Source organism: Perca fluviatilis, chromosome 13, assembly GCF_010015445.1.
Source record: "Perca fluviatilis chromosome 13, GENO_Pfluv_1.0, whole genome shotgun sequence".
NCBI lineage: Eukaryota > Metazoa > Chordata > Actinopteri > Perciformes > Percidae > Perca > Perca fluviatilis.
The window spans coordinates 14,374,234-14,388,736 of record NC_053124.1 but is presented as its reverse complement, the minus strand read 5'-3'; the positions used below and the strand labels follow the sequence as shown (position 1 = coordinate 14,388,736).

Here is a 14,503-nt window from a genome sequence, read left to right as displayed (position 1 = left end):
TTCCACTGCTTAGCTGTAATGGTTCCAAGGGAAAAAAAACATCTTAAGGATTAGCAAAGTAAAACACCTATGCAGACTTAACTATGGATGTTAATCTATATTTTGACAACTTGATTTATTTTTGGTCAAGATAATTTGTTGAAAACTGGCATTGTGGACAAATTAGAGCTTACATTTTGATTTGGTTGAAGTTTTCATTCTTGCACTGGCGGTTTATGTACATTCATAATAGTCATTGCCTTTGGTGTCAGTAAAAACAATTAAAAAAAGACCAAATTCCAAAATGTTTCAGCTGGTCCCTAATGAGAACATGTTTGACCTCCTAACCTAAGTATGTTTTAATTTTTCTTGTTTCCTGCTAATGACATGTCGGAGGGTCTAAGAGCTTACATAGTAATGCTTCAGTCTTAAAGAGCTGAGTCACTCAATGGCACAGACATGAATAATGTAGAGAAGCGAACATACCCTGTTAGTTTATTATGCTGACACAGGGGCACACTGTACATGTAGACAGTTGTCTTTGGCTATGTCCTCAAATCTTATCTACCTGAATCTGAGGCCAATCTGCATATGTGGGTAGTAAGAATGTTCAAAGCATTTTGATTTGAGACTATACTTTTATTCCAATGAATGCAGCCCTTAATTACCAGTTAATTTGTACAGAAAAAAAAGCGAGAAGCTAAATAATCCTGATGGAAGTCCATCTTTTCTTTTAATTGTAACTTGTAAGATTTGAAATGCAGGACTTTTATGACTATCTTTCTATTGCTACTTTTACCTGGGTAAATCATTTCAACCCCTCTGTGGGGACACCCTCTAAAATCATTAAAGCTCAGTACTTACCACTAACAAACAGCTGGGTTAGTAAGTTATGGGTGTCTCTCGGGCCATGTAGCCAGATGGCATGGCCAGCTCTGCAGCAGTGTGGAGAACTCATGACTGCAGGGCATTGGGGATGGACTTTGGAACTTCGTGCATTAGTGTAGATAAAGTTCCTAAGGCTACTCACAAGAGTTTCTGGTTTCTGTAGAAAAATCCCCATGACATCTCTAAACAAAGTGACAATGGCCTCTTCCTAAAATGTAGATAATAAAAAGCAAGAGTTTCAACAAGTCAGTCATGGTACATCTCAATTCTAGAAATATCTTGATTGAGACAAGCCTCTAATCAGTGCAGCAGAGCCATTACTTGCATCCTAATCTCAGATCATCACATATTACAACACACAACTACACATGCTGTCTCTACAATGACAAGAGTCAACCCATTATCAAGCACTTGCTAAGAAACATTTTCTGAAAATATAATTGGGTTAATGTCATATTGCTGCATGGCATGACATGGACACAACTGACAGGTCGAAGCTGAAGAATTGTTAGATATGGGATGTTAAATGTAACATAAAACAAATGCAAAACAAATCTCAATATGAGTGATCAAAAGGACTTTGTGTGGACATTCTTGCCTGTATTATCAGGATGTTATCTGTGGCTCTGTGTACAGCACATGATGGTTGTCCTTAGTCCAAATCATGGAGCTGTTCCCTTTCAGCTTTTTTTCTTTAAAACTTGTTTGAATTGCACTTGTAATTCATCACCAGGCAAATAAATTGTCTAGAGACTTCAAATGCAAATAAAACTGTTCTCCTGTAGCTTATCATGACGTTTTGAAAGTGAATAGCAGCCACTGAAAGGTTTTTTATCTGCTGACTGGACCAAAAGAAAAAGGGACCTTTTTATGCAAATGAGCAGACCATAGACTCCCTTTTACTTAAGGTGTAGGTAAAATGGAGGCTACTTTTACCTAAGGTAGAAGAGTATTTATGACCATGTCCCACTAGTTTACCTCAACTTCTGGGCTGGACTTTTGGAATATACAGTACTTCTGAGAACTTTGGTAAGAACTCTGATTTTATGCTTAAATGTAAACTGTAATTGCTGGCAATATATGCAGAAGTTGTGATAGTATACTTCCCATCATGGTAGTATAGTGTGGTGTGGCCAGGAATTGACATTGTTCTTAGTCAGGAGAGTAACATTGCTGGCATCAGACTTGGTGAAAAAGTAAAAGTGACCAATTCATGCTGAATTGAGAGTAAACTGTGAAAATCCTGGATGTTGATTTAAATGAACCATTATGCAGTGATGATAGAATATCCCTAAATAACCTTTAAGACTGTTGGTGCTATACTGTGGTGGGTTTTTCTATATGGGTAATGCCTACTTTGCCTGTCCAGGGTCAACACACTACCTTAGTAAAAGACTGCACCCTGCAAAAATCACCATGCATTTCTAAATTCCATCTAGAAAGAATCACAGTATAGTTTTCATTTTGTGGCAGGGTGGTCGGTGGCCTCATTCCTTCCTTACAGTTTACTGTTGTGGATGACCTGAGAGACATTCTTTTAATACGTACACATCAATTGGTCATGGGCAGCAGAGAGTTGTTTATCACTGTATTGTAACTTCTTCTTAGTTTCTTTTATGAGTGGATGTGAATATGATTGTTGTAGGTGTCACTCAATGTAGAATTCATCTGGAAGATAATAGGGTCAAAGGGCACCAGATATAAGACAAATGTCCTTTGGGATTCAACATAAAATATATCATAAAATGAGGGCAATAGCCAGGATGTTTATGTATCATAGACACCAAAAATAAAGTCTGCAAGTACTGTAGCTACTTGAATTTTTTTTCAAAAATATTTTTTAATAAGTTCAATGGTACTTAGTCTGACTGTATTTCCAAACATGAGGTTCTAAAGTGTTTACCTTTGTTTTGAAAGACTTCTCCACACTGCTCATAATATAAATTTGATTGACCTAACAGTCCTTAAATTTAAAACTTAAAAATAATGGAATCAGACAATAAAATATGGTATATATAGAGGACATGGAGTCCTCAAAAGTGATAGCTCTGAGTGAAAGGTTTAGGTTGGATATTGACTATACTTTTTATTAATTAACTTTTTTTTGTTTACTTTTTAATTTGGATATGGAGAAAGACAATATGCATATGTATTGTTCATGCAATATGAACAATGCAGTAAAGACATTTTACTTTATATACTAACCCTGGGATGGACACAGATGTATTGTCTTTGTACACTTCAACACAACTTCCACTTACAAGAAGAAATTGACTGACTGCAATGCTAATTTCAAACGGTTTTTTTTATATTGGTTTTTTCCCCCCTAACCTCATTAAAAATTTTAAAAAAAAAAACTTTTTTTTTTTTTTTTTATTTTTTTTTGAATTTGTTATAGCTCCAGTCCAGATTTGACTGGTATTATCGGAGTTATGTTATCGTTCACCCGTCCTGTTACTTTCCACTGCATCAGCATTAGGTCGCTCCCACCAGGTGATACTAGTTAAACTGATCCCACCCAGTGAGGGAATTAGGGACAGGTCGGCATTCAGGGCACAGCCACCATATGTCACTCAAGAGAGATATCATTGTCTCGCTATGTGGCTCAGTAAAACAATTTCAATGTAATTTATTTTTAGGACATTTTAATTTGATAACGATAGGGCCTGTAAGAGACTGAACACAAGCATCGAGTCAGTGGTTAACATTGTGTATTAGCAGCAGTTCAGTCCACTGCACTGCTGAGCCCTTAAGCCACGTTCAGCCACACCACTGAGCTGGTTTGTTCACAAGCAACTGGTTAGGCTACTGCTCGGGAAGTGAAGACCGGAAAGGTAGGCTATATATGGATCAAAATTGTAATCAAAATGAGAATGTTTTGCTGTTTTATTGCAGACGTGTATTGTAGGTTTTGCAGAAGCTGGTTTTCTCCCAAAGGCAGCGAGTAGAAACTTTGGAGCCGTATGCCTACCTGTCAGTGTGTCTATAGGAATTAGTAGGCTACGGCAGTTCTCATCATACATTTAATTTTTAATACATTTTCACGTGGAATTGTAGTTGCCGATTGGTTACTTTGCTCTACGTTGTTTTATAGTTGAAAGTATTTAAAAAAAAATTACCTCAATTTGTATTCAGGATAGACATAACCTGCCTGGGTTCTGCAGATGTGAATGCCTTGTTTCAGCCCTGCCACATGATCCATATGATCAGTGTTCGAATTACATAAATGACAGCCTACTTTTTTGGTCGGAAATCAGTGGAAGTGCATAATTGCAGCCCAAAGTAATGTGAACATATTAAGTAGGAAGTTGCTTCATTGAGATTAAACTTGCACCCATATCTTGACGAGTTTGAGTGGAACTTGGCAGCAGTGACTTTTCTTCTTCTTCGTTGAAGACTATACAGGGGTGTCAACTTAAATTCACCAAGGGCCACACTGAAAAAATGAGAATCACATGAAGGGCAGGACATGTATAGTTTATTGACATGCTTTTATTTAAAAAAAGTAAAAAAAAAAAAATTGACTATATTATTGCATGCCTCATATAGCCTTCTCACTTACAATTTGGTCCACATAAAGCCCTTAATTCAGCAAAAAAAGTTCCTTAGCCATCATTGAATTTAGCAAAACAATGGTTACATTTTTAAAAGCCGGCTACCACAAAGCCGACTCACAGCATCCTATTCCACAGGCCTGAATATGCAAACTCACTGGTTGTGTGGGAATTTCTGACTTATTCTTGAAGTCGGCAAATCTGCCAAATTCAGCTTTGAGTGTCGCATAATTGCAGTTTGAAAAACAGTTTCCTGTCTTTTTTGGTTTGGCGCACAACTAGGCGGACCAAAATTTATTATAAACCTAAATTGAAATGGGGCCGGATCAAAATCTGCGAGGGTCCTGATTTGGCCCACGGGCCTTGAGTTTGACACATGTGCTATAGGACTTGGTGATCATGATTTTACGGCAGCACTGTTACCATGAACAATAAATTGTCACAGACATGCAGGACATCTTATCACAGGATATATATCTGATTAGAAGAGTCTATAATGGCATGTGATTTCATGTTGTGGAGTTTGGATCAGAGTCCATCTTGGAGGTCGCCACACAATCATTGTTTGTAATCTACGTATTGATTCTCTCCGCTTGGACTCAGTGCTTGTGTCCCATTAAGGTGTCAAGGGGCTGATGATCCAGCACATTGCTGAAGCCTTTAAGATATGTCTGTCATGTGAGAGAAGGGAACACTGGTATGTCTTGTTTGAATCCATGCAGTCACTTACAGTATCTAAGAAGAAAATGGTGATTCAGCAGTTTTGCTTTGCTTGAAAATGTTGCATCTTATTGGCTAACTTTCATAATATTAGCTATAGTTGTTTCAGTGAAAACACAATCCGCTATAGCCTGAATTTCTGCCTGATGTGTGCCAGAAAAGGCATTTATCATTGAAATCTGTATGTTTTGGTGTTTGTGTGTATGCGTATTTAGGATCAAGATATCCCCCCTCAAGCTAAATCCCTCTATCTTGCCCTTTGTTCCCATTGATCCTTCATCAGCTCCAAATGTTTGCACTTTTGAGTCCTTAAAGTATTAATTACCAGCCAGGCCTGTGCTGTACAGAACAGATCTAGCATTTGAAAACAATGGACTTTGTCCTGCCAGATGTATTACTGTATTCAATTTTTTTATTTTTTTTTTACTGTTTCTGCCGTCTTCATGAAAATGCAAGGCAAGGCAGCTTTATTTGTATAGCACATTTCAGCAACAAGGCAATTCAAAGTGCTTTACATGAAACATTAAAAACAGTTAGAAAACAATTAAACAATTTCAAAGCATTAAAAGACAAAAAATAAAATGTAAAGAGCAATTGGAAAACAATTAAAAACAATTTAAAATATGCACACAACAGTTGAACTGAAACGGCCTGTAATAATACTCAATAGGTCACCAAACGCAATAGTATGTTTGTCCTAAAATAAGTTGGAACAGATCGCTTTCAATGCAGCACTCCATTTGTTTCTCTCTCAGGTCACAGGCTTTTGTCCCCACCATGGACAGTATGCTAGAGAATCTGTCAAAAACTGTAAGTGGTCAAGCCTGCTTCTTCACACTAATCTCCTGTTTGTTTTGCAGTCGTGCAATTGCAACTGGTTAGACCTATTGATAACTTCCCAGAATTGAGGCCCAGTCAAAAATATTTATGCTGAAACACATCTCATTGTGGTGTTTTAATTTAAAACCCATGCATTTTTACAACCCTTTGTCATGTAATGGAACCCTGGTTTGGGATTTTGTAGGAGTTTATCAGCATTTGTGTTCGCAATCCAAGGCTTCTTAAAGATTACCTCTGGCACACACACCTCGACTACGAGATTTGTTTACAAGTAAGTGCCACTTGGGAGAAAAATGTCTTTTGGGTAATTTTCACTTCATGTATTACGTGTATTGAATTGCTGTTTCTCTTTGAAGACCAATAGCATGTGTTTTCGAAAGAAGACTTCCAGTGTAAGGCGGCGGTACAGTGAGTTTGTTTGGCTGCGTGATTGTCTGGAACAGAATGCTCTGATCATGTATGTGTTTTACAAGTTCATACTTCAGATTCGCATCATTTATTGACGTGTTTGCTTAGTTCAATGAATCAGATTCCCATTGTATCTGACTTTAATTGAGCATGCAGTAAGTTTTCTCGAAGTGCATTTTCTTAAGTTATTCTCTGTCCAGGGAGTTACCCAACTTGCCTCCCTGGAACCCCTTCTTCAGTCCGGGGAACAAAGAGCAGGTCTTGCAGAGGATGAAGGGCTTCCAGGAGTTTTTAGAAAGGTGAGTTGCTGTACGGCTAAAGCAATGGCAGCAAGGCTGTAAAGAATTAATCTGCTGACTACTTTTTAGATGCCTACGTTCACTGGTTGACATTGTGCCATTGATATCCTTTCTTCTCTAGTGTTGTTCAAATACCTTTGTTGTTATCGGACAGTCGACTCCATCTGTTCCTGCAGTCAGACCTCAGCATCACAAAGATGGCAAAGTGTGCTTGTGGTAAGACCAGGTACACAGTGGCTGAAGCCATACAGCGATCCGGCAGCGGTTGCATCAGCAGACTAGAAGACAAGGCCTCCTTTGACTCCGACTGTGAAAGGTACCAGCTTGGACGGAATAGTTTACAGTTTTCAGTGTGTAATGGCTGACTTTGACCCCTTTCCATCCCTTTTCCTCCCACAGCAGCTGTTCGTCGTCAGGTTTGGGAGGAAGTATGGACACTTCAGTGCGATGAAGCCCCGTCCCCTTCTTCGAGATACTCCATGGAGCTCTTGCTTTTCTTAACTTTTCCTTCCAAAGAACATGTTTTACCTTTCTATTAACTTCATTATTCCCCTTAGACATTTGTTTTAATAATGAGCTTTTGTTTTCTCTTAAAGCAAAACCATAGTAATTTAATTCAGTGTGTCTTGGAAAAAAGATCATGTTTTATTATACATTTTTATTTGCACTGAAGCTGTACGGAGGTTGGCACGGGATGAGATTTGAATTGTACATGTGATACAATTGTGATTTTTAGAAAAAAATATTTGAATACTTTTAATGGCTGAAATAAATTCTTATAAATTAACAATGGATGAAATATTGGTTTAAAGGAGGAAAGAAACTAGGTTTGTTTCTTATTTATTGAACATTTTGTATAATATTGAATTTGGCCAGCATGTCATTTTCTTTTGCTGGGCTTTGACATGTTTTTGATGAATTCAGTGCAACAGTCATGTATTGTTGTAACAGCCCAGTAGAGGGAGTGTGGACATCATAGGACCTCCAACTACTGAGTAAATCCGTATGAGGATGTAAGTCTACAATACTGGTGAAGTTGATTCAGATTTGATTGCCACTATAGTTGATTGTGTGCTGATTTTTTTTGTAAATATTTTTAAACCATTGTTGGTGCAAGACTATAGTATGCAATTGAGTTGTCCTAAAATAATTATCAGTAATTCAATATTAAGCTGCACTGGGTATGATAAATGTTTGTCTGTGTGTACACTCTTATGGTGGTTATCATAATTGTACAAAATTGTCAATGTGCCTATTGGGACAGGGAAATGGACCGATAAACCTTCACAGTGTGCAAAAATCCTTCATGAAGGTTATTAATGTTTACTTTTTGTTACAACTGTTAAATATGTTTTGAGGGCTTTTAAAAAAAGATCGAAGCTTCCCTGTAAAGTAAAAATGACTAAAGTTGAATCGAAACCTTCCCCTTTCAATAAGCACTGAACATTCCAACCTTTATGAAGGCAGAGGGCTGTTTTATTTGACTGCGTTCATTTTAGATAAGAGCATCTAATGAACTGGTAACGGTTTATGTAACAAACCACAGTATCTTGCTAAAGTCTCTTCCAGTTGTAGTGCCCTTCACAGCTCTCTACAATGTGGAATCTTGCAATTGTTGGTAGGTGTTAATGTACCGTATCATACTTTATACCATGTATGATTTTTAAGCGTCGTCAATGTGATACTGATGACAAGAGGTCGAGTGCTGGTCACATTTCATCCCTGTGTCACTACTGTCCCAGATGAGATGGTCTAATTAAAGGAAGACTGCAAAATAATCTAACTAACTAAATTACAGACTACTCGTGTGTGTGTGTGTGTGTGTGTGTGTGTGTGTGTGTGTGTGTGTGTGTGTGTGTGTGTGTGTGTGTGTGTGTGTGTGTGTGTGTGTGTGTGTGTGTGTGTGTGTGTGTGTGTGTGTGTGTGTGTGTGTGTGTGTGTAAGCAGGACAGCCCTGTAAATTGAAAGCTGATGAAAGAAGCAAAGGCTCATTAAAGGAGACAGCAGCTGTCCTCATCACCCCTCCCTCCACCAACTGCTGGACTGACATGGGCTGGCCCAACAGTAAACCTGGCCTGTCCTCTCCTTCCCCTGGATGGTGCTGTCTCCCTGTGCGCACAAGCCATAATGAAGCTGTCAATGACTTCACACAACAGCCACTGAGTTGTATTCATATGGCAAACACAGAACCAGACACATACATACACACAGTGGTGTGTCTGAAAACACACTGACAGCTGTGAACACACACACACACGTATACACTGGTGGGAAAGCTGTGGATGAATGAACATTTTTTTTTCTTTTCCTCATCTACTGTCATTTTCGGAGTCCCACTGGTTTGTGGTTGGAGCTCTCCATCTCTGTTTGCTGTTAAGGTTGACCTTATCAAAGTACCTCAATGACAGCCATACAGCACAACACACACATGCACTGTTTGGTTCAGAGCCAGTGGTTTTGTGTATGTACATGCACGCATCTGCCTTTTTTTGTAGCGGACAACGTGTAGCATTTGGATATTGAGTATTCACGGTACATGTCTATTTCAGCTCGGTAATTTATAACTCAATTTCCAGTGTGCATTGATGCGCTTCATACCTCCAAAACACCAAACAAAGCCCAAACCCAATTGTATTTCAAAGCAATTAGAGTGTCCACTGAGTTGTGAACGGTCCACGTTGCAGTGGCTCTGGGCCCGTGTGATATTTTTAATTGTTAATTTTCTGTCACATTAGTCAACTTCAGTGCCTACGGACAGGTGCCCGAGCTCCTGTAGGGAACACATAAAATGACACCGAACATATTCTCAGTTTTTTGATGCAGCGTAGTGGATGGTACTTTTATGAGCAGGGGGGAAAGGTTCCGCTGTAGTTAAATGATGAGATGGTATATCATATTTACAGCTGTTTTATGGTTAGAACCTTTCTAATGCTTTTCAATATGTGTGGTGGCCGTCAATATTAGTATTAGTTTATGAGTCTAAATGATTAGCTCATTTAGACTTTCACCTGAAGCCACCACAGGGAATGGCTTCACCTCCTTGACCTTACAGAAGCCAACAATGGCAAAATCCATAAGAGCAATTATCCTGTGTAACTCTCACCCTAACCCTGTGCCTATTTTTTGCACCTAGTGTCTTTCCACCCCTCTTCCTCTTCACTCTCTTTATTTTTCTCTGTTTCCCTCTCTCTCTCAACCCTCATCACCTCTGTGTAGACTGCTAAGTTAATCAGCTGTTCTCTTTTGTAGTTTTTCTTTCTGCTAGTGCTGCAAGCCCCGGCTCACTGTACCTCAGCTGTCTATCTGTTGAGGAAGGAGGCCTGGGTCTCGACCTGGCAGCCAGCTCCCCTTCCTCTCTACTCTCTCTTTTGTGTAGGGCGAGGCAGGGGTCAAAGGTGACAACTTGCATTGTATTTGTGATTATTACCTCTAAAGTGCTATTGCATAGAGCATCATTAAAAGTCAATGCATCTCCCTTTCTTTTCCCAACCCCACAATAGCACGCCTAAAACACACACACTCATTTCGCACACACTCCGCACATTGCCAGCCATTTAACAGCTAAAATATGACACGTGCGCAGATAAATGTCACAGGGCCATCTATCTGCGAGTGTTAAAAGTCGGCTAATGGAGATGACATATTAGCGGCCCAAATGACTGCCATAAAAACTCCCACCATACCTTGCAGCGCTGCCCGGCCACTGTGACTGCAATAGGATATGGCACAGGCACTGCAACTATCTGTCTGCAGAAAGATGGAGAGGAATGGATGGTGATGTCATATCGAGATGGAGGTCTTTTGATTCAATATATTCTGCGGGGGTCCAGGTCTCTGAAGCAGTGAGTGGGGATGAAGATAGATGTAGCATATTTACTGAGAGCCACAGTGTAATGCTATATTACACACACTCTACATAACACTTCTGATGTAATGCTGATGACCTCTCACCTTTGACCTCTCATAGAGTAGTTGGTCAGAAATTATGAACCAATGTCTGTGTGTCAAAAGCAAAGCTGCCAATACAATCAATACCACGCTCCAATCCTACTTGAAGATCCTCCACAGGTACGTGTTCACCTCTTCTCCTCCTCCTTCATCCCTCCTATCTCTTTATTAATTACCCTTCTCTATCCATGCGTGTCTTTCTCTCTCTGAGTGAATGGAGCAGTTGTAATTGCTTCTCTCTGGAGCAGTTAGAAGCGGCACAAAGGAACCGTATAGAGACCACATTTGCATTCAAGATGAGCCGAGATGGAGAGGAGGGAGGGAGCACTGCCCTCCTGCCCAGTACTAACTCTCTTTCTTTCTCTCTCTCTCTCTCTCTCTCTCTCTCCTTTCCTGCCTCCTTCTCTCATCTATTGTCTCCCTCTCTCCATCCTTCCCTCCACCTTATCTACTCCCACCACCCCCACCTCCTCCCCCTTTCGCAACATGGCTCCCCTTGCATTGTCTTTCCAGAGAGTTCCAAGGTCGACGGGAGCTTGCTCATCAGAGCAGGGTATTGTACATTTAGTGCTGCTATGGACGAGCTCATTTGTGTGTGAGAGTGTGTGCATGATCCTGGATGTGTGTGTGTGTGTGTGTGTGTGTGTGTGTGTGTGTGTGTGTGTGTGTTTGTGCATGTGCACATATGTGAGCATATATGTGTAGAAATCTGGTCCTGTGTGTGTGTGTGTGTCAGTATTTCTAATGGCTGGTAAAAAGGAGTGAAGGAGGGGAGGCAGTAATTAATAACTCATAAGCTCAGAATTGCAATTTTTTATAAGCACCAATATCTCACCACCTCTTAGACCTATGCCATCACTCTCACTCACTCCTGTGGCGCATGCACACACACTCACACATGCACACACGCACACACACACACACACACACACACACACACACACACACACACACACACACACACACACACACACACACACACACACACACACACACAAACTCCTGAGGGCTCTTCTTTTCCAGCTTGATAAGCATTTCTCGTTTGTTTCAGCGTTTTGATCAATACAGGTAAAACGCCAAACCAAGCATAATTAGGTCTGAGATGACTCCCACTGTGACTGAATTGGCTTCACCTAGGGAGGTGCTCACCATTATCATCATCACTCTATGTGTGTGTGCGCGTCTATGTTCGTACCACACACAGCGTGATCTAATAGAATTGACAAAGTGCACATCGGGACGCAGATTAAAGGAGAACTCTGAGCTGTAAGGTTGATTTTAGCAGGTGATGGAGTTGCCCATTCACCATGCTTTCACTCACCTCCATCTTCATTCCCGTAATCATTTAGACAACCTTTACAATGCATCTCTGCCAAAAGGTTCATTTCCATATGTTATAGGCCAGCTCAATCATTTTTTATTGGTTTATTTACTCAGAACGATACATAAATGGAGACTAGAGAGATCATAAATTGTCCACAATTACCATTATACACAGTGAAGTGACTCTCCTTTGTGCTATAATCCAGGGTGAAAACCTTTATAAAATCTATTTTAGACAGTAAAGAAGGACGACTTCAGGTACTTGGTGCATATTTACTCTCACATCCACCCCTCATTAATACTAAGAGGAGCTCCCTGTATATCACTTTTGTGAACAAAATGCATAATTTGATGCCCCCAAAATGTGAAAGTCCCTGTCTGCAGAAGTATTATCCTTTTATCACCTGGGTCTTCTGCATCATTTTGCAAGGGCTGGTGTACATTTATTCTTCATATTAAATGTTTCATTTTTATATACAACTCAGAACCTCATTCACATCAGTCATAAAAAGAACTGAAAGACTTCTGCAAGAAACATGACTGCTCTTTCAACCTGCCTTTGCACATTTAAATCAAAGGTACCAATTTGTAGATGGGATTTCTACCATCCGTTATTTCTTTCTGCTCTTTCAAAAAAGAAGAGCAGGTTGTCTCCAGGGTCAGTGCAAACAAGAGTAATGTCAGAAAGGCCAATGACAGGCTTTTGTCAAGATGGACTGGAGTTTTAGTTGAACTATCCCTTTAAAGACAGAGCATGGGGAAGAGGATGTCTCAATTCTGATCACAGCCAACAAAGAGCTTTGTATGATGTGTTTGGAGGGTTGCACAGGTGTCTCTAAAAAAGAGAGAGAGAAACAGAGAGAGAAAGAGAGAGACCCAAACTGCTGCTGTTTGGGGGGATAATTTCAGAGTAGAGGCGTATGCTGTGCATGTGTATGCATCTACAAGCAATCTATGTGTGTGTGTGTGTGTGTGTGTGTGTGTGTGTGTGTGTGTGTGTGTGTGTGTGTGTGTGTGTGTGTCGGGGAGGACGGGGGCGAGAGGAGGATTTAGACCCATCATAAAGGAATTCTCCCCCCCAGCCCGTAGCTCATCCCGACACTTTTATGCCTTTTTATTTTCAGGCCCATTGCAGCCAAGCCCAGAGATGTGATTTATACTGCCTGGCAGCATGGGCACTGCAGCAAGAAAGACAGATGGAAGGAGAGGAGGAGGGGGAAGGGAGGAGGAGAGGGGTTAGCAGGGAGTTGCCGAGGGAAAAAAGGAAAGGGTGTGTGTGTGTGTGTGTGTGTGGGGGGTAATAAAAAAAGGAGAGATGAGGAGGATAGGGTCAGAAGAAAAGAGGAGAGACTGAAGGAAGGGTTTGAGAAAGGCAAAAGGAGAGAAAGGAAACAAAAAATCTCCCTGCTTTTGTGCTGTGGCGCTATCCCCTCATCTCCCTCTCCTCCTCGCTTCCTCTCTGCCACATCTTCACCTCTACATCTCTCTCTCTCTCTCTCTCTCTCTCTCTCTCTCTCTCTCTCTAATGAGTTATTGGCCCTGTCTGACTCAGGAAGAGAAGCCCCATCTCTCCACCAAACTGGCGCCCTGACAGCCTAAATCCCCCCCCCCATTCCTCGCCCTCAGGCGACTGGGACACTCCTCCTCCTGCTTGCCTTACGCCTTCCCTGAGGTGTGTGTAATCTTCATGGCGCTCCCGTTGATTGGGATGGGAGGGGAGAGGGGTGAGCATTTGACAGGTCTGAGGCTATGAGGAAGACGAGGAGGCCCTTGCCCACAAAGAGACAGCTCACATACAGAAACATGGAGGGGTGGAGGTGGGTGCAGGAGATGGGTAGACAGAGGTGGTAGACAGAGGTGCGGGGGTTGTGAAATGGGAGGCTGGGGAAAGCCAGAACGGAAAGATGGGGATCTTGATGTTGCATTCAGCTGCATGCTCTGGATGTGTGTGTGTGTGTGTGTGTGTGTGTGTGTGTGTGTGTGTGTGTGTGTGTGTGTGTGTGTGTGTGTGTGTGTGTGTGTGTGTGTGTGTGTGTGTGTGTGTGTGTGTGTGTGTGTGTGTCTGACACCTGCCCACCAGTGTGGCGGTTGTGCTGTCTCTGCGCTGTAACATCTCTCTCTGTCACCCAGCCGCCTGAGAGGAGATGAGCTGCCATGCCGACTGTCATTCATCCATCACAAGAGACAGAACACACAGACACACACATATATACTCTTCCCGGGATACAAAGCTAAACACACATTTTTTCTGCTTTCATCTAAATTTCCACTTAAATAACTTTTGGTCTCTGTCGATACATTTTTCTGTCCTACTCTCTTTTTGTCTCTACTCTCGACCACATCTGTCACAAAAGTATTTTCCAGAAGGAATTGCGTCCCAAATTCAATCTGTGGTTATTTCGCCCAGATCCTTAAAATGTGATACTGAACACTCATATCTGTCTGATTCAAAGCATCCTGTATAATCTTAAAAAAGACATGCACTGCTATCAAAAGCATAGGGGCACATTGGCATAATCTACACTGCAACTAGGGTCAGTTGTA

The 14,503-nt window shown here is 41.0% G+C and overlaps 1 protein-coding gene across 3 annotated transcripts; it reads left to right on the top strand.

The window, feature by feature from the left end:
• Positions 1-3,385: 3,385 nt before the first annotated feature.
• On the top strand, positions 3,386-7,903 carry snx10a (sorting nexin 10a). 3 transcript variants are annotated; one of them, XM_039820082.1, is made up of 7 exons: positions 3,386-3,701; positions 5,897-5,951; positions 6,166-6,252; positions 6,338-6,438; positions 6,590-6,688; positions 6,843-7,004; positions 7,088-7,903. In XM_039820082.1, exons 2-7 carry the CDS (start codon positions 5,919-5,921, stop codon positions 7,137-7,139), a joined length of 534 nt encoding a protein of 177 aa, XP_039676016.1. In that variant the 5' UTR covers positions 3,386-3,701; positions 5,897-5,918; the 3' UTR covers positions 7,140-7,903. The 3 variants fall into 3 exon arrangements, with proteins under 3 accessions (XP_039676016.1, XP_039676015.1, XP_039676014.1); XM_039820081.1 differs by having other exon boundaries at positions 3,387-3,701; positions 6,810-7,004; positions 7,091-7,903; XM_039820080.1 differs by having other exon boundaries at positions 3,389-3,701; positions 6,810-7,004.
• Positions 7,904-14,503: the final 6,600 nt, after the last annotated feature.

What these genes read in the sequence shown, in the direction of transcription:
- snx10a (XM_039820080.1), top strand. Translation starts at nt 5,919, where the DNA reads ATGGACAGTATGCTAGAGAATCTGTCAAAAACT. An exon ending in TAGAGAATCTGTCAAAAACT is followed by an intron (nt 5,952 to 6,165) that starts GTAAGTGGTCAA and finishes GGGATTTTGTAG; the next exon opens with GAGTTTATCAGCATTTGTGT. An exon ending in ACTACGAGATTTGTTTACAA is followed by an intron (nt 6,253 to 6,337) that starts GTAAGTGCCACT and finishes TTCTCTTTGAAG; the next exon opens with ACCAATAGCATGTGTTTTCG.